General features: G+C 43.0%; 1 protein-coding gene across 2 annotated transcripts in view; it reads right to left on the reverse strand.

Moving 5' to 3' along the window:
• LOC132824139 (astacin-like metalloendopeptidase) overlaps positions 1–27532 on the reverse strand; it is a 216405-nt gene that overhangs the window by 19818 nt on the left and 169055 nt on the right. For both annotated transcript variants that reach the window (XM_060838392.1, XM_060838391.1), the window contains 2 exons: positions 9240–9462; positions 9004–9131 (listed from right to left, as the gene is read on the reverse strand). In XM_060838392.1, the coding sequence (XP_060694375.1) occupies positions 9004–9131; positions 9240–9462 (351 nt within the window). The remainder of the gene's footprint in view (positions 1–9003; positions 9132–9239; positions 9463–27532) is intronic.

Genomic DNA, 27532 nt, shown 5'->3' on the forward strand with positions numbered 1-27532 from the left:
GACAAATTTTTCCACAGCCTCTATGGTAGAGAATTCTACAGGTTCCCAACTCTGTGTAAAAAGAGAGTTATTTGCAGAACAAGTAAGATTTGCATCATAGTCAATAGATGTGAAACTGGAAAAGCACAGCAGGTCAGACAGCAACCAAGAGATAGGAAAGTCAACGTTTTGGGCTGCCTTCATCAGGACATGAAGCTTTATTTGATAAAAATTAGTTTTCCCTTCCCACGGTGCAGAGCAAGTATTATAACTGCAATGTTAGAACCAAACACACTACAAGCCCTGACAAGATCAGGTGCACAAAGTCTTGCTAACTGATATTTTTTTCTCTGGAGGATTGCACTGTTTGAATATTCTAAGCTGGGAGATTTGAATAAGGCTGTTTTGGGTACTTTCAGTAATGATTAATGGATGAATTCTGCAGACAATTCAGCCTGGAACATTGACTTTCCTGCTCCTCAAGCACTGTCTGACCTGCTGCACTTTTCCAGCTTCACATCTATTGACTCTGGCTTCTAGCAGCTGCAGTCGATACTGTCTCCAAGATTTGCATCATTCCATCCTCTAGAAAAGGTTGAGTAAGAGAATGCTGCATCTCAAACACACAGAGTCATATATTTACCCTAACCATGCTTTGAAATCCTCAGCCTCTGACACTTCAGGGAAAACAGCCCCAGCCTATTCAGCCTCTCCCTATAGTTCAAACCCTCCAACTCCCACAATATCCTTGTCAATCCTTTCTGAACCCTTTCAGTTTCACAACATCCTTCCATTAGGAGAGAAAGCAGAACTGCAGCATGCAATATTCCAACAGTGGCCTAACCAATGTCCTGTACAACCGCAACATGACCTCCCAACTCCTGTACTCAATACTCTGACCAATAAAGGAAAGCATACCAAATGCCTTCTTCACTATCCTGTCTACCTGCTATTTCAGTTTCAAGGAGCTATGAACCTGCACTCCATGGTCTCTTTGTTCAGCAACATTCCCCAGGACCTTACCATTAAGTGTGTAAGTCCTGCTCTGATTTCCCTTTCCAAAATGCAGCACTTCACATTTATCTAAATTAAACTCCATCTGTTACTCCTCGGCCTACTGGCCCATCAGATCAAGATCCTATTGTACTCTGAGGTAACCTTCTTTGCTTCCACTACAGCTCCAATTTTGGTGTAATGTGTAAACTTCCAAACTATACCTGCTATGTTCACACACAGACCATTTATATAAATGATGAAAAGCAGTGGGTCCAGCACCGATCCTTGTGGCATACTGCTGGTCACAGCTCTCCAGTCTGAAAGGCAACCCTCCACCACCACTCTCTGCCTTTTACCTTCAAGCCAGTTCTGTATCCAAATGGCGAGTTCCATGAGATCTAACCTTGCTCAACAGTCTCCCATGGGGAACCTTGTCGAATGCCTTACTAAAGTGATATACAGATCGCATCCACCACTCTGCCCTTATCAATCCTCTCCGTTACTTCTTAAAAAAAACTCAATCAAGTTCATGAGATATGATTTCCCAAGCACAAAGCCATGTTGACTATCCCTAATCAGTCCTGTCTTTCTAATTACATGTACATCCTGTCCCTCAGGATTCCTTCCAACAACTGACCCACCACCAATGTTAGGCTCACCGTCCATAGTTCCCTGGCTTGTCCTTACCACCATTCTTAAACAGTGGCACCACGTTAGCCAACCTCCGGTCTTCCCCCACCTCACCTGTGACTATCGATGATACAAATATCTCAGCAAAGGGCCCAGCAATCACTTCCCTAGCTTCTCACAAAGTTCTCGTGTACACCTGATCAGGTCCTTGGGATTTATCCACCTTGATGTGTTTTAAGACATCCAGCACCTCCTCCCCTGTGGTATGGATATTTTAAGATGTCTAATCTATTTGCCCACATTCTATATCTTCTATGTCCTTCTCCACCATAAACACTGATGCAAAGTACTTGTTTAGTATCTCCCCCATTTCCTGCGGCTCCACACAAATGGGCGGCACGGTGGCACAGTGGTTAGCACTGCTGCCTCACAGCGCCTGAAGACCCGGGTTCAATTCCCGACTCAGGCGACTGACTGTGTGGAGTTTGCACGTTCTCCCCGTGTCAGCGTGGGTTTCCTCCAGGTGCTCCGGTTTCCTCCCACAGTCCAAAGATGTGCGGGTCAGGTGAATTGGCCATGCTAAATTGCCCGTAGTGTTAGGTAAGGGGTAAATGTAGGGGTATGGGTGGGTTTCGCTTCGGCGGGTCGGTGTGGACTTGTTGGGCCGAAGGGCCTGTTTCCACACTGTAAATCTAATCTAAAAGGCTGCCTTGTTGATCTTTGAAGGGCCCTATTCTCTCCCTAGTTACCTTGTTGTCCTTAATGTATTTATAGAATCCCTTTGGATTCTCCTTAACCCTATTTGTCAAAGGTATCTCATGTCTTCTTTTTGACCTCCTGATTTCCCACTTAAGTGTATGCCTACTGCCTTTATACTATTCTAAGGAATCACTCAATCTCTGCTATCTACACCTGATATATGCTTCCTTCTTTTTCTTAAGCAAAACCTCAATTTCTCTCGTAATCCAGCATTCCCTACACTACCAGCTTTGCCTTTCACCCTAACAGGAATGATGATGACATTAAAACAGGCGGACTCTTGTTATCTCATTTTTGAAGACTTCCCATTTCTAGACGTCCCTTTACTGGTGAACATCTGCCCCCAATCAGCTATTAAAAGTTATTGCCTAATACCATCGAAATTGTCCTTCCTCCAATTTAGAACTTCAACTTTTAGATCTATGTATCCTTTTCCATCACTCTTTCAAAACTAATTATGGTTGCTGGATCTAAAGTGCCCCGCCACTGACACCTCAGTCTCCTACCCTGTCATAGAGTCCTACAGCACAGAAACAGGCCCTTCAGTCCCAAACTGGTCCATGCCAACAAAATGTCTGTCCACACTAACCCCATTTCCCTGCACTTGACCCAAATTCTTTTAATCCTTTCCTACTTATGTATTTGTCCGAATGCCTTTTAAATGTTGTTTACATAACCACCTCAACCCCTTCCACTGGCAGCTCATTCCGTATGCATACCACCCTCTCCATAAAAATGTTGCCCCTCAGCTTCACTTTCAATCTTTCCCGTCTAACCTTAAACTACTGTCCTCTCGTCCTCAATTCCCCAACCCTGGGAAAAAGACTGAGTACATTCCTCCTATCCATGCCTCTCATGATTGTATACACTTCTATAAGGTCCTCCCTCAGTCTCCTGCGCTCTAAAGAAAAACATCCTAGCTTGTCCAACCTCTCCCTATAACTCAGACCATTGAGTCCTGGCAGCATCCTTGTAAATTTCATCTGCACTCTTTCCAGTTTAACAACATCCTTCCAAAGCGAGGTTACCAAACTGATCACAGTACTCCGTGCGGCCTCACCAATGTCCTGTACAACTGCAACATATCTTTCCAACTTCTCTCCTCAATGCCGATGAAGGCCAGTGTGCCAAAAGCCTTCTTCACTGCTCTGACTACCTGTGATTCCACTTTCAAAGAACAATGAAGCTAAACTCCAAGATCTCTCTGTTCCACAACACTCCTTAAAGTGAAACTTCTACCTTGATTTGACTTTCCAAAATGCAAGACCTCACACCTATCTATATTAGACTCCATTTGAAATTTCTTGACCCACTTTCCCAGCTGATCAAGCTCCTGCTGCAATTTCTGATAACCTTCTTCATTGTCCATTATACTGCCTATTTTAGTGTCATCTGTAAACTTATTAATCATGCCTCGTACATTCTCATCCAAATCATTGATATAGATAACAAACAGTAACGGTTCCAGCACTGACCCTGAGACACTCCACTAGTCACAGGCGTCCAGTCTGAAAAGCATCCTTCCACTATTACCCTCTGGTTCCTACCATCAATTTTGTATCTAATTTGCCAGTTCTCCTGGATTCCATGCAATCTAATCTTCCAGAGTAGCCTAACATGTGGAACATATAGATCTTGAACTCTAGCTATCTCACTTTCAAAGGCCTCCCACTTGCCAGAGGTCCCTTTGCCTGCAATCAAACTGCTCCAATCAACCCCCTGCAGTTTCCTATTTAATTCTATCAAAATTCACCTTGCCCCAATTTAAAACTTGAACCTGTGGACCAGTTTTGCCCCTCTCCATAACTATTTTAAAATTATAGAACTATTGTCACTGATCCCAAAGTGCTACTCCACTGTCACCTACATCACCTGTCCTGCCCTATTTCCCAAAAGTAAATTGAGTTTTGCCCCCTCACAAGTACACACAGTTTGAGGAAACTCTCTATACAGCTCGAGGAAACTTTCCTGAATACATTTAACAAATTCTACCCCATCTAAGCCCTTAAATCTCTGGCAATTCCAGTCTATGTGAGGAAAATGAAAATTCCCTACTATGACAACCCGATTGTTCCTGCAAGTCTCTCCAAACTCACTGTATGTTTATTCCTCTAATTCCTGTTGACTATTTGAAGCCTATAGTACAACCCCAATAACGGCACTATCCCCGTGTTATTTCTTAGCTCCACCCACAAAGCCTCACTGGATGATCCTTCAATTATTTCATCTCTGACTGCTGCAGTGATACACACCTTAATCAAAAATGCAACTCCCCCTCCCCTCCTTCCACCACCTCTGTCCTGCCTAAAGAACCTGTATCCTGGCACATTAAGCTGCCAGTCTTGTTCCTCCCTTAGCCATGTTTCTATAATGGCTATAATATTGCAGTGCCACGTACCTACGGACACCCTGAGTTCACTGGCCTTATTTGTCAGCCCTGTTGAATTAAATACAATTTAATCCAACAAGCATTCCTTGCGCCATGTCATGTTCCAGCCTGACCTGATTCTTCAAATTACTATTTCTGATTACCATATCTCCATCCAGTCTTGCACTTGCCTCCCTGCTGTTGAGGATCCCAATCCCCTGCCAATCTAGTTTAAACCCTCCCTTGCAGAACTAGCAAACCTGACCACCAAGATATTGGTCTTCCTCCAGTTCAGGTGCAATCTGTATCTCTTGAACAGGTCACCTCTGCCCCAGAAAAGATCCCAATGATCTAAAAATCTGAATCCCTGCCCCCTGCACCAATTCTTTAGCCAAACATTCGTTTGCAATATGGCACTGGAAGCAATCTGGAGACTATCACCAATGAGGTCCTGGTTTTTTTTTGCTTTTCTCCTATCTATAATCACTCTGCAGGGCCTCATCTCTTTTTCTACCTATGTCATTTCTGCCAACGTGTACAATGACTTCTGGTTGCTCACCCTCACCCTTGACACATTTTGGATCCTGGCAGCTGGGAGGCAACACACCATCCTGGATTCCCACTTGCGGCCATGAATCTCCTATCTGTCCTTCTAATTATTGAGTTGCCTATCACTAAGGTCTTGTTTACCTTTAGTCTTTCCCACTGTGCCCCAGAGCCAGTTGTACTGCCACCGACTTGGTTACTGCCGCTTTCCCCGAAATGGTCATTTCCCCCAACGGTATCCTTGTCATGACACGGAGTGGTCATGCGAACATGCGAATTCGAGCAGGAGTAGGATACCTGGCTCCTCAAGCCTGCTCTACCTTTCAATAAAATCTTGGCTGATCTGATTACTCTACAATCTTGCATACCCTGATAATCCCTCACCACCTGTTTATCAAGATCTATCTATATTCAGCTCTGCCTCCACCCCCTTTGAGGAAGACAGTTCCAAAGACTCACTGCCCTCTGTGACAAACTACTTCTTCTCACCTATTTTATATGGATGATCCCTTATTTTTAAACAATGACCACTAGTTCTAGATCCTCCCACAACAGAAAACATCCTGCACAGAAGACACATACATTCCTTCCTCTTCCACTGCTGAACATCTAAACCCATTCCCCTATCTATATCTTCGACTCAACAAATGCCTCTAAGTTTCCCACCCATTTCCCAGCCCAAAACTCAGCCTCGCCATAATCACTCTTGGTGCTTGCCAGATGCAGAATGATATCCTTTACTGTCACCATAAATATCAGGTTGAACACACCTTGGCAACAACCTGTTAGTGGGAGCCTTCTTCTACAAAGAGAATGGAGAAATGATTAGACTCATCTTCAGAAAGATCAACTCTTACGTTTGAACCCTTCTCGCATGCAGCCAGCCTAACCACTGTCAAAGCTGTTTCTGAGACTCTCTTTCTTTCTACTCACTGCCATCCATCAGTCGTTTTAAGTCATGCAAGTGATTGCATATTCTGACCACCGCCCAATTCACAACACTCTCAAAAACTTCCAACAGTTGTGCAGCACATGAGGAACAAGATTTATCACTCAGCTTTACAGGGTGAATGTTCCTCAGCTTGTTGCAACACTTAAGCAGGTCTTCCAGATACTCCTGTGGCTGCCGGCCTGCTCTGCTACTTCAATCCAGGTTTTCAGATGGTGGTGTTAGCTGTGGCGAAGTTTGGTGGCCAGAACAAGACTGCCGTTGATCCACAGCAGGGACTTGATGGTATATGGAGGCAAGGTCCTGGCACAGACTGTTGAGAGGCAGTAGGAGGAGGTGTCCCCTTGACCATGACCACACCTCTCACCATCAAACCATCATCTCCCAGATCATCCGTAACCTCATCACCTCAGGGGATCTCCCATCCACTGCCTCCAACCTCATAGTCCCACAACCCCGCATCACCCGTTTCTACCTCCTGCCCAAAATCCACAAGCCTGACTGCCATGGCCGACCCATTGTCTCAGCATGCTCCTGCCCCACCGAACTCATCTCTGCATACCTCGACACGGTCCTGTCCCCCTTAGTCCAAGAATTCCCCACCTACGTTCGGGACACCGCCCACGTCCTCCACCTCCTCCATGATTTTTGCTTCCCTGGCCCCCAATGCCTTATCTTCACCATGGACATTCAGTCCCTGTACACCTCCATTCCCCATCACGAAAGACTCAAAGTCCTCCGCTTCTTCCTTTCCCACCGACCCAACCAGTATACTTCCACTGACACCCTCCTTCGACTGACTGAACTGGTCCTCACTCTGAACAACTTCTCTTTCCAATCCCCCCACTTCCTCTAAACCAAAGGAGTAGCCATGGTCACTCGCATGGGCCCCAGCTATGCCTGCCTCTTCGTAGGATATGTGCAACAGTCCATCTTCCGCAGCTACACTGGCACTACCCCCCACCTTTTCCTCCGCTACATCGATGACTGTATTGGTGCTACCTCATCCTCTCAAAAGGAGGTTGAACAGTTCATCCACTTTACTAACACCTTCCACCTCAACCTCAAATTTACCTGGACCGTCTCAGACTCCTCCCTCCCTTTCCTAGACCTCTCCATTTCTACCTCGGGCGATCACGGACATTTACTATAAACCGACCGACTCCCACAGCTACCTCCTCCCACCCTGCCCCCTTAAAAACGCCATTCCATATTCTCAATTCCTTCGCCTCTGCCGCATCTGCTCCCAGGAGGACCAATTCCAATACTGAACAACCCAGATGGCCTCCTTCTTCAAAGACCGGAATTTCCCTCAGATGTGGTTTACGATGCTCTCCACCGCATTTCCACCACTTCCCGCTCCTCCGCCCTTGAACCCCACCTCTCCAATCACCACTAGGACAGAATCCGACTGGTCCTCACCTACCACCCCACCAACCTCCATATACATCGTATCATCCTTCGTCATTTCCACCACCTCCAAACAGACCCCATATTTCCCTCCCCTCCCCTATCAGTGTTCTGGAAATACTACTCCCACCGCGACTCCCTCGTCCGGTCCACACTACCCACCAACCCAACCTCCACTCCGGCACCTTCCCCTGCAACCTCCCCCCTCACTTCCCTCCAAAGCCCCAAGGGGGCCTTCCATATCTGTCACAAAATCACCTGCACCTCCACACACATCATTTACTGCATCCGCTGCACCCGATGTGGCCTCCTCTACATTGGGGAGACAGGCTGCCTACTTGCGGAATGTTTCAGAGAACACCTCAGGGACACCCACACCAACCAACCCAACCACCCCGTGGCTCAACACTTCAACTCCCCCTCCCATTCCGCCAAGGACATGCAGGACCTTGGCCTCCTCCATCGCCAGACCATGGCAACACGATGGCTGGAGGAAGAGCGCCTCATCTTCCGCTTAGGAACCCTCCAATCACAAGGGATGAACTCTGATTTCTCCAGCTTCTTCATTTCTGCTCCCCCACCTTGTCTCAGTCCCAAACCTCGGACTCAGCACCACCTTCCTGACCTGCAATCTTCTTCCTGACCTTTCCGCCCCCACCCCCACTTTGGCCTATTACCCTCACCTTGACCTCCTTCCACCTATCGCATTTCCAACGCCCCTCCCCCAAGTCCCTCCTCCCTACCTTTTATCTTAGCTGCTTGGCACACCCTCCTCATTCCTGAAGAAGGGCTTATGCCCGAAACGTCAATTCTCCTGCTCCTTGGATGCTGCCTGACCTGCTGCGCTTTTCCAGCAACACATCTTTCAGCTCTGTTATAGGAAACTGCCTGCATATGCAGTTTAGTGTTCAAGAAATGGCATAGATTGGCAATCACCTTTTCAGATGACTTCTGTCTTTTTCTATACTGTTGAGAATGTACAGAAAGTTCTTGGCTGTAGACACTGCAGTTGATTAAAGTGGTTTACAGAAAGCCTTCATTCTGCTTTCCTGCAACAATGCACATGCTTACTTATCCCGGAGGATACAATAACTAGAAATTAAGTTTGGAACACCAAGAACTATTAGAAAATTTATTATATCAATGTAGAATAGAACCAAATAGTGAATGAGTCCCTAGTTAATATGATTAATTAGTAGAGATTTAAAACAAAATCTCAGTATGAACAATACTTTTTCTCACAAAGTACAAATTTCAAACAGCCAACAGATGTTTTTTCATCTTTTTCTGCATTAAACACCCAAATTAAGAGCTAGTAGCAGACAATATACTCTACCGATCACAAGACAATGTATTATATTCATACCTTATGCCCTCTATGTGCTTGAATCAGCCAAAAACAGTTTGACACTTCATGTGGTTTCATGGAACCTTTATATTCAACTCTACCTATAATCCTGGTTGGTGAAGCAGTCAGCATTTCTCCACATTTAACTGGAAAATGGGCAAAAGAACAACATGCTGAATCATATTAAGTCTTTCAATTCTTTTATATGTAGATAACCAAATAAATAAATTGAAAAGAACACACCAATATTTTACCAAATTGATACTTAGCACTGAATCCCCGAGAGTGTTTCTGTCCACCCGAGAAAAATGTAATTAACAATTTATTCTGGGAAGAGATCACCGCTGGAGCCAATTTGCCACAAGCTGGTCCTTTAAGGATTGGTGATCGAATATTGGAACCATCATGAATTTTTAGATGATCTCGATAGCAGCCTATAAATGGTTGAATGTAAAAGAAATCGAATTCCACGATGATCTGTAATGAGGAATAAGATGTCAAATTTATTTTTATTATCTTGGGAATCAGAACAGAGAAGACTGATCAGTACACAACTGCAAAAGCAATTTGCACAGTACAAAATAAGAACGTTATCCAGGAAAATCAGGAAGTCTGAGTTATTCTATTATCAATAATGATCAGATGAAGTTAAAATTTTGATGCTCTGAATATAATTAGTAACCAAAATTCCAATTTTCTTGATTGCTTCTCAACTCTGAAACTACAGTTTGAGTCAGCCAAAATCCAAATAATCTTCACATTGTAACTTTGTGATGTAGGACTGAAACCAGATGAAGGAACATACCCTATTCTAGGACTCTTAAAGGTAAGACAGCCAAATGTTAAAAAACAAAACACATTTTTCACTTGTTTCTTTTAGAATCCTGGGAGAAACTTAATCTAAGCATTTTAATTTATCCACTTCCAAATAAGCCAAATCTATAACACTTTTTCTGTTACAATAGTTATTCAATCCAATATTTCACATTCTTTCTCATTAATCATCACATTATAATCGGATCCATCTTTTGTGAACATTACTGCAAAGTAATTCTTAAGAAACTTCTTCATAGAATTTCATAGAATCCCTACAGCGTGAAAACAGGCCCTATGGCCCAACAAGTCACATCCTCCAACCCTCCAAAAAGTATCCCACTCAAACTCATTACTCGACATTTACCTCTGACTAATGCACCTAACCTAAACATCCCAGAATACAATGGGCAATTTGGCGTGGCCAATTCACCCTTACCTGTACATCTTTGGATTGTGGGACGAAACCTGAGCACCCAGAGGAAACCTACTCAGACACAGGGAGAATGCGCAAACACCACACAGTTGCCTGAGGGTGGAATCTAACCGGAGTCCCTGCCACTGTGAGACAGCAGTGTTAACCACTGAGCCTTTATGCCACTCCTCAGAAGGCTGACCCACTTTTTATGGGCACATGCTCACCCTGAATGCCTCCGATTGCTCTAACATGATTTGCCTTTATGTCTTTGTTTGCAACCTCTTTTGCCAAGTCATTTCTCAGCATAATAAAATTTAGAACGTTTATTCTGTATCATCTTTGCATTCGCCACGACTATGCGAGATCTAATTGACTTATGATCATTTCAAAACTGATACTCTGCTCATTGTCCATTTCATTCCCTAAAACTGAATCCAATATTGCACGTACTTACTCCTCATTACCCCACAAGCAATGTCAACCCCACCACAACAACACCTGCTAGATTCACCACATATCAACTAACAAAATTTTTTGAATGCAATTTATTAACTCTGGGCCCTTCATACTTTTACATTGACTGTATGCCAGTTAATATTAGGGTAACTGAAATCTCCCACTCAGGCCTTATTGTTTCTTTCATTTGGCAGACATTTATTGACAAACTTGTTTTTCTAATTCCCTCAGACTATTTGAAGATCTTTTCTGATTCCTAGTTCAATGCATGTAGCCTATTTAATGATCCCTGTAAAAGCCGGTCTTTCAGCTCCTTTAGCTAGATCCACCATTCAATAAGATCATGGTTGATCTCATTTTGGCCTCAACTGAGCAATCTCACCTACCTCTGATACACTATGACTTCTTGATTAATCCAGAATATATCGATATCTGGCTTAGAAGTATTAAATGATCCCACTCTATCGCCTTCTGACGCAAAGAATTCCTAAGTTGCACAACATGCTGAGAGAAAAATATTACCTTAATCTGTCCTAAAAGTGCAACCCCAAATTTTAGAACAGTGCCCTATATCTTCTGACTGACTTACAAGAATAAATTCCTTCTCATTTCAACTGTCTCAAGACTTTTTGGGATCTTATACACTTCAATCAAGTCACCTCCTAAACTCCAGTGAAAACAAATCTAGCCTGTTTGATCTATACTCATAAAACAACCTGCTCAGTCCATGCATCAATGTAGTAAGCCTTCTGCAAACTGGTTCCAATGCACTTACATCCTTCCTTAAATAAGGAGACCAAAACTACACATGGTATCCAAGGTGTTGTCTCACCAATTCCCCTGTAAAACTGAAGTATAACATTCTTACTTTATGTTCAATCCCCTCATAATGAAAGTGTAGTGATTGGAATGAGGTCAGCCAGATGGATCTCATAGAATGAGTTCCTTGACTGGGGCTGTTAACCTGGTCCAATCAGGGAGTCCTGGCTGATAGGTATAAATAGGCATGTCAGTGGTTCTGCTCACTCAAGGAGCCAGCTCTTAACTATCTGGGTCAGTGTCATATACTATGCATGTGTAAACAAAGGTGACTTGGTGATGGGATACTGGCCTTCATGGAATTATTTCAAAAAGATAGCTTTGTGTATCTTGATTACTTACCTTGGCTGCAATCATGTGTCACTCTTCCATAGTTATTCTCCATTTAAGTAAATCTCATTTTTTCATTCTTCCTTGACATTTTTCCATATGCCCTCAGGAACAGAGTTTCAAAGAGTCACACCTCTCTGAGAAAACTTGCCGCTCATATCCTTCTTAAGTAGAATACATTTAAATTTAAATTATGTCCCTTAGTTCTAGCCCCTAAGTAAGCAAACTTCTTTTCAGCATCCACCCTGTCACATTCCCTCAGGATTGCTGAATAAGATTACCTCTCAGGTTCCTAAACTCCAATGAATATAGGCCCAGTTTGTCCAAACTTTCTTCTGAGAAAACATCTTCTGTGTTAGACCATATCCCCAACTTCACTAATCTATTCGAGCTGCTTCTTTACATCTTTTCTTTTAAGGGGGCCAAAACCAAATAGAAAATTGCAGATGTAGGCCCAAAATATGTTCTATATAACTGTAGCATTCCATTTCTCTTTCAATAAATGAGAACATTTCTCTTCTTAATTGCTTGCTATAGTTGTGTATTACAATTCTGATTCATACACTGATACACAGAGATCTCTCTTGTGATGATATTATGGCTTTAAGAGGTATATTTTGTCCTGGTTGTTTTGTACAAAGAAAGGTTGAGACAGAGGTGGTGAGTAGTCTACTCCAAGCTTGTGAGGCCTTGGGATTTTTTAAAAAGTTGGAACAATAGAAGCAGCCTGAATGGGTCAAGCTTCCACAGAACCAGGACTTTTAGTTTTAGCTTTCTGCAGTTGTGGCAGTCTTGAAGCTGGATGCTGAAGACCTTATTCCACTCTTTTACAGCTCAAAGCTGAGGTTCACTTCCTGATGCTGGAATTGCATGTGAGACAATCTACTTTACTGAATTTACCTTTACCAAGCATGTATTTATGAGCTGTTACTAGATTGGAACAGTTAACTAGTACAGGTAGACAATCCTTTATCTGAAGTCCTGAAATTTCAAAAGCTCCGAAGGTGTTTTTTGCGGAGGTTTTTTCTCATTAATAAGGTTGTTTGGTTAACCCAAGTTGAAACCCACTCGATGTGATTCACTCAGATGCGACGTGGGTGTGCGTGACCCAGCACTGGCAGGCCTCGATTCTGTTTCAAGTCCCCGTTTTACTTATGTGTCATGCTCCTCTGGTCAGATTTTTAAAAATTTCACCATCAAACTGTCACTTATTCTGAAATTTGAAAAATTCTGAATTCCGAAAACCAGCTGGTCCCAAGTATTTCAGATAAAAGATTGTTCACCCGGTTAAGCCAATTCTTTTCTTTCCTTTTTATATTGTCTGTATTTTATCTGTAGTGTAAAAATAATGTGTTTTGTTTAAAGTTAAGTAGTTTGACCAATTGAATTGCATCTGGAATATAACCTCTTGCACTTACCTTTCAAATAATAAGTTAGACCATCTTCTTCAGGTTTAGTATTCTTGTACTCAAAGGCACTGAGTGGTGAGTTTTTTTTATTTGAAGTGTTGCATTTGGCAGTGGGCCTTCTGTCGTAATGTATCTTTCAGTCACTAAGACTGGGGGAGTGGGTGGAAGAAATCACTTCAGGAATTTTATAGCAAGTGAGTAAGGCAGTTTTGGAATTGGTAGACAAGCTGGAGTTGGGGTTGCCATTGTCCTTGTGAAAAGGGGTGCAATTACAGCAATAGCTTGACAATTGGTGGAGGTTCTATCGGAATAATTGCAAATGGCTAAAATTCAATTGCAAATGAAGCAGCTTGAACATGACAGGAAATGACACCGTTGGAATTACAATTGAAAGCAGAGGAAAAAGAAAGTGAAGGCCCTAGCAGAAGAAAGTGAGAAAGAGCTTTGGAAGTTGGAACTGAAAACTCAAAGTTGACTTGAAATGGCAGTGGTAGAGGTGAAAGGTATGAGTACTGTTGAGAACAGTGATGGAGAGCAATCTCATCGGAACCAACGACCTGGTGGAAGTATGTTTAAATATGTCCAAGCTATACTAAAGTTTGACAAGAAGAATGTAGAAGCTGTTTTCCTTTCATTTGAGAAAGTAGCAAAACAAATAAAATGGCCAGTGACCATGTGGGTATTGTTGATTCAAACAAAGATGGTAGGCAGAGCTAGTGAGGCATTTGCTTCACTATCATAGGAGGTATCTTTGGAGCATGATGAGCAAAAAAAAGCTATCTTAAGTGCATATGAGCAAGTACCAGAAGCCTCTAGACATTTTAGGAATCTAAGGAGAGAACCTGATCAAATGAACATAGAGTTTAAAACGATCAAAGTAATTTTAAGAAGTAGATAAGGGAATTGAAAATAGATAAAGCACACAATGCTCTTCAAGTGATGATTATTTTGGAGGAATTCAAAAATTGGTTTCCTGAAGTAGCGAGAACTCATTGAAGAACAGAGAGTTAAGACTGCAAGATTAATAGTAGAAATGGCAGATGTTTATGAATTGGTTCATAAATCAAAGTTTGGCTTCCGATATCAATTTCAACCTCTGAGGGATAGAAATTGGGGAAAAGAGAAATCCTCAGGTGGTAAGGGAAATGAAGATCTCAATGAAGATTGCAGAAGCAGTTTACTCCTGGGTATAAAGGCAACCGAGGAGGGGGAAAGGGAAATTAAAAAGCTCAGATATTTGTACTGTAATAAAGTATGCCACATGAAGTTGCAGTGTTGGTGGATTAGAAAAAGTAATGGGAAGACGGATGTTGGAAAAACAGGTTAAACCACTGAGTTTTGTTGAAGTGATAAAGGAAAGCATAGTGGAAGCTTAAACACTGCAAAAGAATGTACAGTTTAATCGGGGGTGGTTGAGAAGCAAGTGCTAGACCTCTTTAAAGCATGTACTTGCATGGGCAAGCTTTATTCATACGTGCCAGGTGGAGTAGATAAAGAAAATAACAGTTTTGATCTGAGACATGTGATAATTTAGAAGGAGTATTGCCAGGAAAGTGGTAATATGTGGAATTCAGGGTAACAAGTGTTCAATTATACAAAGTGAGGTCGGACAATCTGATGAAAAGTGATAGTGGTGGCAGGAGTAGTAGAGAAATTCTCAGTTCCAGAAATACAGTTTATTCTTGGTAATTATATATCTGGATCGTAGGTGGGAGTGATGCCTACTGCATTTGAAAAGCCAGTGGAAAATCAGGGAACAGGTATTAAAGGAAGTACAGGGTGTATCCTGGGATTTTTTTCTTGACTGTGTTAACAAGCCACAGGTGGAAACAGGAGAAGAAATTTTAAAAACATAAGAAAGTTGGAGTTCAGTTATCAGAAACTATGTTTGATCAAATGGTTCACAAATAAACAAGAGCAGGTGGAGGACAAAGTAGATATTTTTAGTTCAGAGAAATTAACTGCGTTATAACACAAAGATGAAAAACTAAAGCAGTTGTATCAAAAAGCATACACAGAAAAAGAATCTGAGTGTATCCTAGAATATTACTGTCTTAAAAATGAAGTCTTGATGAGGAAATGGAGACTATTATATATACAGGCAGATGAGAAATAGGCATAAGTTCATCAAATTGTATTACTGGCAGATTATACAAAGGAGGTTTATGGGTAGCACATGAATTACTGGTGGGAGGTCATTTGGAAGTAAGGAAAAGTCAAGCCAAAATGCAACAACATTTTTATTGGTCTGGATTGCAAAAGGACATTGTTGAATTTCCAGATAGTCATATGTGTCAGGTAATTGGAAAATCTCAGGCTGGGACAAAACCAGCACCCTTAAAACCCAATCCCGCATTTGAAAGACCTTGTACAAGTGTCATAATTGACTGCATAGGACCCCTACCTAAAACAAAAGGTGGGAATTGGTATTTGTTGACCATAATTGATGAGTCTACTAGATTTCCAGAGGCCATTCCATAGTGCAATACCACAGCTAAAAGAATTGTTAAAGACTTACTTAGACTTTTTACTAGATACAGGATTGCCCACAGAAATACAATTGGATCAAGGATCAAATTTTGCAAGGAAGTTATGGATAGCTTAGGAATAAAAGAATTCAAGTCCACTGCATACCATCTAGACAAAAGACAATCGGTGCAGGAGTAGGCCATTCTGTCCTTCGAGCCTGCACCACCATTCAATACGATCATGGCTGATCATCCTTACTCAGTATCCTGTTCCTGCCTTATCTCCATAACCCTTGATTCCACAATCCTTGAGAGCTCTATCCAACTCGTTCTTAAATGAATCCAGAGAATGGGCCTCCACTGCCCTCTAGGGCAGAGCATTCCACACAGCCACCACTCTCTGGGTGAAGAGGTTTCTCCTCATCTCTGTCCTAAATGGTCTACCCCGTATTTTTAAGCTGTATCCTCTGGTTCAGCACTCACCCATTAGCGGAAACATGTTTCCTGCCTCCAGAGTGTCCAATCCTTTAATAATCTTATATGTCTCAATCAGATCCCCTCTCAGTCTTCTAAACTCAAGGGTATACAAGTCCAGTTGCTCCAGTCTTTCAGTGTGAGGTAATCCCGCCATTCCAGGAATTGACCTCTAGAATCGCAGGCAGCATTAGGACAGTGGTATCAAACTTTAAAGATCATGCTAAAGGCTTACAGTCAAGATTATCCAAAGGATTGGGATAAACGAATTATATTTTTATGTTTTGCAATTATGAATGCACTTAATGAATCTACTAAACTCAGTCCATTTGAATTATTTTTGGGCATGAGGTGAGAGGACCACTGAAATTAATTAAAGAGAAATTGATGAACCAAATTTCAGAGACCACACATTTGGACTATGGCCAAATATTAGTGAAAAATAAAATAGGGCCGATGAGCTCAATATTTAGCATTTGGAAGTAGTATGGCATGAAATGAATCCGACAGCAGACAAAAAATCAAAAATTTGCAACTTTGCTAGTGGAGATAAAATGTTAGTGTTACTCTAAGTGTTCTATGAACTTTTAAAGATAAAGCTTAGTGGGCCATATTAAATTAAAAGGAAATTGACTGAGGTGAATTATTTGACAAGAACACAGTGTGAAGAAACAATTTCAGATGATTCTGAATTAGACATTCTTGAAATTAAATTGAACAATGAGGAACTTCTCAAAAATTGGGATAAATTACTCAGTTACCTTCCAGAGGAAAATCAAAATGACCTGAAAGAGTTATTACAATCACGTGGGGAGATATGTGGGAATATGCTGGAAAGTACTAATCTGACTATGCATTATGTAGATGTGGCAGTGCTGTTCCAATTAAGCAGCATCCTTATAGACTTATCTCTATAAAGTGAGCATAGGTTCTAAAAGAGATTGAATGCATGCTCAGAGCAGAAGAGACCCTGCTCTTGAATTTAGGCCTTCTGGTTCAAAGATAGGGACATTACTGTGTAGAACACAGCACAGTACAATCCCTTTGGCCCTCGATGTTGTGCCGACCATTTACCCAACTCTAAGATCAGACTAACCTACATACCGTTCATTGTATTATCTTCCGTGTGCCTATCTAAGAGTCACTTAAATGTCCCTTACTACCACTGTTGGCAGTGCATTCCATGCACCCACCATTCTCTGTGTAATGAACACACCTCTGACATCTACCCTCAATCTTCCTCCAATCACCTTAAACCTATGCCACCCCTCATGATAGACATTTCCACCATGGGAAAAAGTCTCTGGCTATCCATTCTATCTAATGGCCTTCATCATCTTGTACACCTCTATCAAGTCACCTCTCATCCTTTTTTGCCCCAATGAGAAAAGCCCTAGCTCCCTCATTCTTTCTTCATAAGACATGCCCTCCAGTCCAGGCAGCATCCTGGTAAATCTCCTCTGCACCCTTTCTAAAGCTTCCGCACCCTTCGTATAAAGAGGCAACCAAAACTGAACAAAATATTCCAAGTGTGGTCTAACCAGGGCTCCACAGAGCTGCAACATAACTACTGCACCACAAGAGCCGTCCTGCATGTGCTTTAGTATTTTCTATTCAAACTGTTCATAAATGTTTATAAACTCCATTCTGGAGCAAGTAGGATTTGAATCCAGGTCTCCAGATTCATTGGTAAATACATTATCACTGTGTCACAAGAGCCCTTGTGGGCCTATGTTTTTTTTCTATACCTAATAGTGCTATTGTGCACAACTAAGGGACTTTTCAAACAGTAAAATCACTGTGACTTTTTTTGCATTGTATTTTTTCTTTTAAGTACCACCAATGTTCACCTCTGCAGCCAACTGAATATTTGAATTGAATGTATTGTCACGTGTACCAAGGCACACAAAATCCATGGGCAATACAAACCATTAAATGTGAGGGGAAGGTAAGGTGGGAGGGAAGGGGTTAAATCAAAACTGAGATGGAGGAGGAAATAAAGCACTGTATCTCCTGTGGTGTCCACCTCTCTCTTAATGACATTGATGGAAACTGTGCGCACCCTCTCCAAGAATACCACGTAATGTTGGAAGAGAAGCAGATTATCAGCAAATATGACTGGGTCCTATTTTTCTCATCAACCAGTTCAGAGATGTTATTTTGAATTCTAGAGCAGGTGAACCTGAGCCTCCCAGTCTGGGAAAATAAATGCTACCTCCACGCCACAATAGGAGCCCACCAGAGTTTGCATTATAAGTTTAATCTTTTTTAAAAATATATTCTATTTTTCTAATCACCCTGTTCAGAGATGTAATTCTAAACCTCTGGAGCAATAAGGACTTGAAGACAGACTTCCTGGCCCAGGAACAGGAATACTACCCCTGTGCCACAAGAGGAACCCAGCTGCATTTGCATTATAAATTTATTTTTTTTTAAAAGAACGTAACCTATATTTTCTAATCCATCTGTTTAGGGATGCAATTCTAAACCTCTGCAGCAGGTGATACTTGAACTTGGGCCTCCCAGTCCAGGAATAGGAATACTACCACTGCACCACAAGAGGGCCCCATCTGGGGTCTGCTGTTTTTTATATAACCTATTGTTCAAATCAACCTATTCAGAGATGTCATTACACACCTCCGGAGCAGTTTGGACTTGAACCTGCTAGGTCTGCCCTTTTTTTTTCCTCTTTTCTTTTATCAATCAGTCCAGAGATATTGTACATCTCTGGAGCAGGTGTGACTTGTACAAAGGCCTCTCCGTTCAGGGGTAGGGATACCACCACTGCACCACAAGAGGGGCTCCTAGTTTGCACACTTTTTGTTCGAAACTGGACCTCCCAATCCAGGAACATTATTATTGCAAACAAGAGAGCCCTCTGGATTTGCTTTATTTTCATATATTTATCTATTTTTCTAATAAACGTATTGAGAGATGTTACAATACACCTCTGAGGCAGATGGGTCTTAAACCAGAGCCTCCTGCTCCAGAGGCAGTGGCATTAACACTGTACCAGAAGAACCCAGTATTATATAGAATTTTTGATTAAATTAACGTATTTTTCTAATCAACCTGATCAGAGGTTTTATTGTACACCTCCGGAGTAGGTGGGACTTCAATCTAAGCCAGGAGAAGGTGAGGGCTACAGGTGCTGGAGATCAGAGTCGAGAGTGTGGTGCTGGAAAAGCACAGCAGGTGATGAAGGGCTTATGCCTGAAATGTTGATTCTCCTGCTCCTTCGATGCTGTCTAATCTGCAGTTCTTTTCCAGCACCACACTTTCAACTTCAATCCAAGCCACTGTGCCACAAGAAAGTTGTTGTATAGAATTTATGGTGTTTTTCTAATTGATCAGTGACGTTATTATCTGTCTTTGGAGAAGTTGGGACCTGAATCCATTGGGTCTGCTTTATTTAGAACATAGAACATAGAACAATACAGCACAGAACAGGCCCTTCGGCCCATGATGTTGTGCCGAACATCTATCCTAGATTAAGCACCCATCCATGTACCTATCCAATTGCCGCTTAAAGGTCGCCAATGATTCTGACTCTACCACTCCCACGGGCAGCGCATTCCATGCCCCCACCACTCTCTGGGTAAAGAACCCACCCCTGACATCTCCCCTATACCTTCCACCCTTCACCTTAAATTTATGTCCCCTTGTAACACTCTGTTGTACCCAGGGAAAAAGTTTCTGACTGTCTACTCTATCTATTCCTCTGATCATCTTATAAACCTCTATCAAGTCACCCCTCATCCTTCGCCGTTCCAACAAGAAAAGGCCGAGAACTCTCAACCTATCTTCGTACGACCTATTCTCCATTCCAGGCAACATCCTGGTAAATCTTCTCTGCACCCTCTCCAAAGCTTCCATATCTTTCCTAAAGTGAGGCGACCAGAACTGCACACAGTACTCCAAATGTGGCCTAACCAAAGTCCTGTACAGCTGCAACATCACTTCGCGACTCTTGAATTCAATCCCTCTGCTAATGAACGCTAATACACCATAGGCCTTCTTACAAGCTCTATCCACCTGAGTGGCAACTTTCAAAGATCTATGCACATAGACCCCAAGATCCCTCTGTTCCTCCACCTGACTAAGAACCCTACCGTTAACCCTGTATTCCGCATTCTTATTTGTTCTTCCAAAATGGACAACCTCACACTTGGCAGGGTTGAACTCCATCTGCCACTCCTCAGCCCAGCTCTGCATCATATCTAAGTCCCTTTGCAGCCGACAACAGCCCTCCTCACTGTCCACAACTCCACCAATCTTCGTATCATCTGCAAATTTACTGACCCACCCTTCGACTCCCTCATCCAAGTCATTAATAAAAATTACAAACAGCAGAGGACCAAGAACTGATCCCTGCGGAACTCCACTTGTAACTGGGCTCCAGGCTGAATATTTACCATCTACCACCACTCTCTAACTTCGACCGGTTAGCTAGTTTTCGATCCAATTGGCCAAATTTCCCTCTATTCCATGCCTCCTGACTTTCCGCATAAGCCTACCATGGGGAACCTTATCAAATGCCTTACTAAAATCCATGTACACTACATCCACTGCTCTACCCTCATCCACATGCTTGGTCACCTCCTCAAAGAATTCAATAAGACTTGTAAGGCAAGACCTACCCTTCACAAATCCGTGCTGGCTGTCCCTAATCAAGCAGTGTCTTTCCAGATACTCATAAATCCTATCCCTCAGTACCCTTTCCATTACTTTGCCTACCACAGAAGTAAGACTAACTGGCCTGTAATTCCCGGGGTCATCCCTATTCCCTTTTTTGAACAGGGGCACAACATTCGCTACTCTCCAGTCCCCTGGTACCACCCCCGTTGACAGTGAAGACGAAAAGATCATTGCCAACGGTACTGCAATTTCCTCTCTTGCTTCCCACATAATCCTAGGATATATCCCGTCAGGCCCGGGGGACTTGTCTATCCTCAAGTTGTTCAAAATGTCCAACACATCTTCCTTCCTAACAAGTATCTCTTCTAGCTTACCAGTCCGTTTCACACTCTCCTCTTCAACAATACGGTCCCTCTCGTTCGTAAATACTGAAGAAAAGTACTCATTCAAGACCTCTCCTATCTCTTCCGACTCAATACACAAGCTCCCACTACTGTCCTTGATCGGACCTACCCTCGTTCTCGTCATTCTCATGTTTCTCACATATGCATAAAATGCCTTGGGGTTATCCTTGATCCTATCCGCCAAGGATTTTTCATGCCCTCTCTTAGCTCTCCTAATCTCTTTCTTCAGGTCCCTTCTGGCTATCCTGTATCCCTCCACTGCCCTGTCTGAACCCTGTTTCCTCAACCTTATGTAAGCCTCCTTCTTCCTCTTTACTAGACATTCAACCTCCCTCGTCAACCAAGGCTCCCTCACACGACCATTTCTTTCCTGCCTGGTAGGTACATACATATCAAGGACACGTCGTATCTGCTCCTTGAAAAAGTTCCACATTTCCACCACATCCTTCCCTGACAGCCTATGCTCCCAACTTATGCTCCTCAAATCCTGTCTTACAGCATCGTAATTTCCCTTCCCCCAATTGTAAAATCCACCCTGTTGTGCGCACCTATCTCTCTCCATAACCAAGGTGAAAGTCACAGAATTGTGGTCACCATCACCAAAATGTTCACCCACTAACAAGCCCATCACTTGTCCCGGTTCATTACCGAGTACCAAATCCAATATGGCCTCCCCTCTGGTTGGACAATCTACATACTGAGTTAGAATAGCTTCTTGGACACACTGCACAAACACCGCCCCATCCAATCTACTTGATCTAAAGAGCTTCCAATCAATATTTGGGAAGTTGAAGTCGCCCATGACTATGACCCTGTGGCTTCTGCACCTTCCCAAAATCTGTTTCCCAATATCTCTGCTGCTATTGGGGGGCCTATAGGAAACACCCAACAAGGTGACTGCTCCTTTCCTATTTCTGACTTCAGCCCATACTACCTCCAAAGGCAGATCCCCCTCAAACTTCCTTTCTGCAGCCGTTATACCATTCCTAATTAGCAATGCCACCCCCCTCCTTTTTTACCACCCTCCCTAATCTTACTGAAACATCTGTAACCAGGAACCTCCAACAATCATTCCTGTCCCTCATCTATCCACGTTTCCCTGATGGCCACAACATCGTAGTCCCAGGTACCGATCCATGCCTTAAGTTCACCCACCTAATTTCTGATTCTCCTTGCGTTGAAGTATACGCACTTGAGCCCATCTCTGTGTCCGCAGGTATTCCCTGTCAGTGCTACCTTCTCCACAGCCTCCCTACATTCTTGGACATCCCGACAAACAGCTAGCTTACTTTCTGGACTACAAGTCCGGATCCCATCCCCCTGCCAAATTAGTTTAAACCCCCCCGAAGAGTGCTAGCAAACCTACCCCCCAGGATATTGGTGCCCTTCTGGTTCAGGTGCAACCTGTCCTGTTTGTACAGGTCCCACCTTCCTATTTATTCTGGCTCTACTGGGAAGTGTTATCACACACAACTGAGGGACCCCATTTGTATGTTTCTCGTTTGATTTTTTAAAAATCTAACCCATTTTCTAATCTACCTGTTCAGGAATGTTATGATACAACTCTGGAACCGGTGGGACCTAACCCAGGTCTCAGTCCAAGGGTAGGTATAAGAGCTTTATTAGATTACATCTCGAGTATTGCGTGTAGCTTTAGTCTCCTTATCTCAGTAAAGATATTATTTCCACAAAGGCTCATCATACTTGCTCCCAGAATGGCGAGACTAATGTATGAAACAAAATTAGGGCACACTGTGTCTGCATTCTGTAGCAGTTCAAAGAATGAGAGGTGATTTTAAGGAATATTATAAAAATCTTAAAAAGAATAGGCAGGGAGACACAGGTAAGACGTTCCCCTTGGTTGGGGGGTCTAGATCAGGGGGTATAATTTAAAAAAAGGGGTGATTGCACTTTGATCCAAACTGAGGAGAACTGGTTTTACTCAGAGGATTGTACACTTTTGGAATCCCATACCACAGAAGACTGTGGACGCTCAGCCGCTGGATAGTTTAATGTAGAGTCAAGGAGTGTGGTACTGGGAAAGGACAGTCGGTCAGGCAGCATCCAGGGAGCAGGAGAGTCAATGTTTGAGCACAAGTTCTTCAGGAATGTGGGAGGGGCCAAAGGGGGCAGAGAGATAATTGGGAAGGGTTGGGGCTGGGGGGAAGGTAAATGGGAATGCAATAGGTAGATGAAGATGGGGGGGTGATGGTTGGAATGGAGAGTGGAGCAGATAGGTGGGAAGGAAGTTGGACAGGTAGGACAGTTCAAGAGGGTGGTGCCAAGTTGAAGGATTGGATCTGGGATAAGGTGGGATAAGAAAACTGGCGAAATCAAAATTGACCCAGTGTTGTTGGAGGGTCCCAAGAGGAAGATGAGGTGTTCCTCCTCCAGGCGTCAGGTGGCTAGAATTTGGCAGAGGCAGCGGCCCAGGACTTGCACGTCAGGACTTTAATGTAAAGACTGGTGGATTTATGATTACCAGTGGCATACAAGGTAAAGGGATGAGTTAAGTAAAAGGTATTGAAGTGTTCAATTAGCTATGCCTGTATTGATTGGTGGAGCAGGATCAGTGGACTGAATGCTTACTCATGTTTCTATGTTAGAATGATATTCTGATTTGCAGTGTGGCAAGAATTCTGGGGGTAAAGGTGTTATACCTTGAGCAATTGCCAGGGAAGGGGCTGTGAGCCTGTGGGGCCTTACTAGGAATGAAGGGGGAGAGGATCAGGTGGACATGCATCTGTGCTGTTTCCCTCTCTCATCCTGAACCAGAAAAGTTTATCTATTTCAATTCCAATTTCCACTCTGCTCTCACCTTCACCTCGTCTATCTCTGATTCCTCCTTTCCTTTCCTCGACATCTGTTTCAACTTTTGGGGATCGACTAGCCGCCAATATCTACTACAAATGCACTGACTCCCACAGTTACCTTGATTACACATTCTTACATTTGCTTTCTGGAAAGATTTTATTCCATTCTCCCAGTTCCGCTGTCTCCACTGCATCTGTTCTGATGATATCAACTTCGATAAAGGAGCCTTTGAAATGTCTATCTTCTTCCTCAACCAAGGATTCTCCAGCACTGTAGTTAACAGGGCCCTCAGCTGAGTCCAACCCAGCTTCTGCATTTCAGCCTCACACCCTCCCTTCCCACAACGATAGGATCCTTTGGTCCTCATCTACCATTCTACTAGCACCCACAGGCAGAGGATTATTAGCCACCATTTCCACCACTTCCAGTGGGATGCCACCATCAGACACATATTCTGCCCCCCTTTCTCAGTCTTCTGCAAGGACCATTACCTCCCTGACACCCTGGTCCTCTCCTCCTTCATTCCCAACACATCCACAGAGCCCCATGGCAGCTTCCCCTGCAACCACAGAAGGTTAATACCTGCCCATTTACTTCCTCCCTCCTCACTATCCTAGGTCCCAAACACATCTTCCAGGTGAAGCAATGCTTTACTAGCACTTCACTCAGTCTAGTACTCACACTGTGGTTTCCTTTCCATTGGTGAAACGAAGGGCAGAATGGGAGACTGTTTCACAAAATATCTATACTCTGTCTGCAAAAAAAGCTTTCAGTTTCTTGTCACTTCAACACACCATTATGTCCTCCAGCCAAAATCACTGCCTCAGGCTTGCTGCAGCAAAGCTCAGTGCAAACTAGAAGAACAGGATCTCATTTCCCGCTTGGCAGTCCTGAAGCATTTTGGACTTAATATCGAGTTCAATAATGTTAGGGCCTGAGCACCTTTTTCCATGCTTTCCCCCACCTCCACACACCAGGCCTTGTCATCACGTGGACTGCTACCAAACACTATCCATTGTCAGCTACTAACAGTCCCCATTAGCAACTTTATTTCCCCCACATTGACCTTTAATCACTCTTTGTCTGTTTAACTGTATTTTTCTCTTCAGGGATGTCTCTCTACCTAATGTTTACTCTCCCCCTCCAGCTTCTTTTCCTAGTTACCATCAGTTCTGAAGAAGGGTCACTGGGCTCGAAACGTTAACTCTGATTTCTTGCCACAGATCCTGTTGAGATTATTCAGCAATTTCTGTAATTTTTTTCAGATCCACAGTTCTTTCAGTTTTTTTGTAAGGTATGATTTATCTAGTTAGCACACAAAACAATATTTTTCACTGTACCTCAGTACATGTGACAATAATCAAGCCAAATATTGCAAATGATTCTGGTCCAACACTGTTACCTCTGGCATTCCACTAGTGACAGGTTGTCATCCTGAAAATGCACCCTTATCTCATCTATCTGTCTTCAATTTGTTAGCCAATCCCCTATTCATGCAAACATTACTATGCCCAATACAGATTTGGGCTTACATCTTATTAGATAGCCTAATGTGTGGAATCTTATATTACATCCACTGCTTCCTCTTTTTCTATCTTGCTTGTTACCTCCTCAAAGAATTCTAATCAATTCATTTGGCATGATTTCCCCTTTGTGAACCCATGCGGACTCTGCTTCATCATATTATGTATTTCTAAACATTCTGCTATTATATCCTTTATAATACTCTTTTTGCTAATTACTGATATTAAGCTAAATGGCCCTTATTACTTGTTTTTGTTTCCTTTCCTTTCTAAATAAAGGTATTACATTAGCAGCTTTCCAATCCTTTTGGATTTTTCCAGAATCTAATCCAGATTGGAAAATTACTACTGGTGTATCCACTATCTCTGTAGCTACTGCTTTATGCAAGGTAGGGTAGGAAGAAAATCACCTTTTCTTCTAAGTTCTCAATTAAGTGAATAGTTCAGTGTTTTTTTTAAGAGTCATAGAGTCTTACAGCACGGACACAGACCCTTTGGCCCAAACTGGTCCATGCTGACGCTAACCCTGTATTTGGTCCATAGCCTTCTAATCCTTTCCTATCCTTGTATTTGTCCAAATGTCTTTTAAATGTTGTTAATGTGACCACCTCAATCACTTCCGCTGGCAGCTCATTCCATATGCGTACTGTGGCTGGACAGGCCACTCAAAATGATAAATTTATGATGAACTTGATAAGGTGGACAAGGACTAAAGTTATGCTGGAAAATGAAGCCAACCTTGACTGGTTAGCACTCAGTGGTTAGCAATGCTGCCTTACAGCACCAGGGTCCCAGGTTCGATTCCAGCCTCAGGCGACTGTCTGTGTGGAGTTTGCACATTCTCCACGTGTCTGCGTGGGTTTCCTCCGGGTGCTCCGGTTTCCTCCCACAATCCAAAGATGTGCGGGGCAGGTGAATTTCCATGCTAAATTGTTCATAGTGTCAGAGGGAAATGTGTCTGTGTGGGTCGGTGTGGACTGGTTGGGCCGAAGGGCCTGCTTCCACACTGTAGGGAATCTAATCTAATGTGATTGTGTCAATCCACACGCTGCAGAATCCAGACAGGCTGCAGCTGCCCAAACAAACTGATAGCTGCTGACCCTATAATACACACCGGAATTGGGGATGGAATAGGTCAATGGAATGTCACCCTCGGAACAATCGGAAACACTGAGGTGGGTATGAGACACGGAAACACTTCGCAGCCTTATTTGGAGGAGGTTACGTGCACCCAGCACCTCCAGTAATGGACACTTGAGGACCACCTTGCCATCAGCGTGCCAACACCTGGTTGGGTCTGATCGATCAGGGTGATCGAACCTGATCAATCCATTGGAAGATACTCAAGATCCTCCTAAAAGGGCACAAAGACTTTGGAATATAAGAATCACTGCAACATCACCCTCAGGAGCAGGAATTTGAACAGTAACTCTAGAATAACCACCGAAAGAAAAGACACCTCTGAAACCATCTGAAGAAGAGCAGAAAACATCACCATATGAGGCCTGGCCAAGTTCTAGCGTGGTGATGCATGATCAAAGTTAAAGCATAAGACTGTGTGGAGTTTGCACGTTCTCCCTGTGTCTGCGTGGGTTTCCTCCGGGTGCTCCGATTTCCTCCCACAGTCCAAATATGTGCAGGTCAGGTGAATTGGCCGTGCTAAATTGCCCGTTGTGTTAGGTAAGGGGCAAATATAATGGTAGGGGTATGGGTGGGTTTCGCTTCGGCGGGTCAATGTGGACTTGTTGGGCCAAAGGGCCTGTTTCCACACTGTAAGTAATCTAATCTAATCATAGTTTTGTTGTGTTTATCATTAGTTCATAGTGTGTTTGTTGTTCTAATATTAATTGTGTCAAGTAAACAAATATTATTGTTTTACAGCTATTAAGAGTCGACTCACAGTTCTTTTATTAGATATAGGAGTTCAAACACAGTATGGCAAGTGCAACAGTACCATATGTTTCTTATACAATTACCACAT

The sequence above is a fragment of the Hemiscyllium ocellatum genome, chromosome 18, assembly GCF_020745735.1.
Source record: "Hemiscyllium ocellatum isolate sHemOce1 chromosome 18, sHemOce1.pat.X.cur, whole genome shotgun sequence".
In the NCBI taxonomy this organism is placed as follows: Eukaryota; Metazoa; Chordata; class Chondrichthyes; order Orectolobiformes; family Hemiscylliidae; genus Hemiscyllium; species Hemiscyllium ocellatum.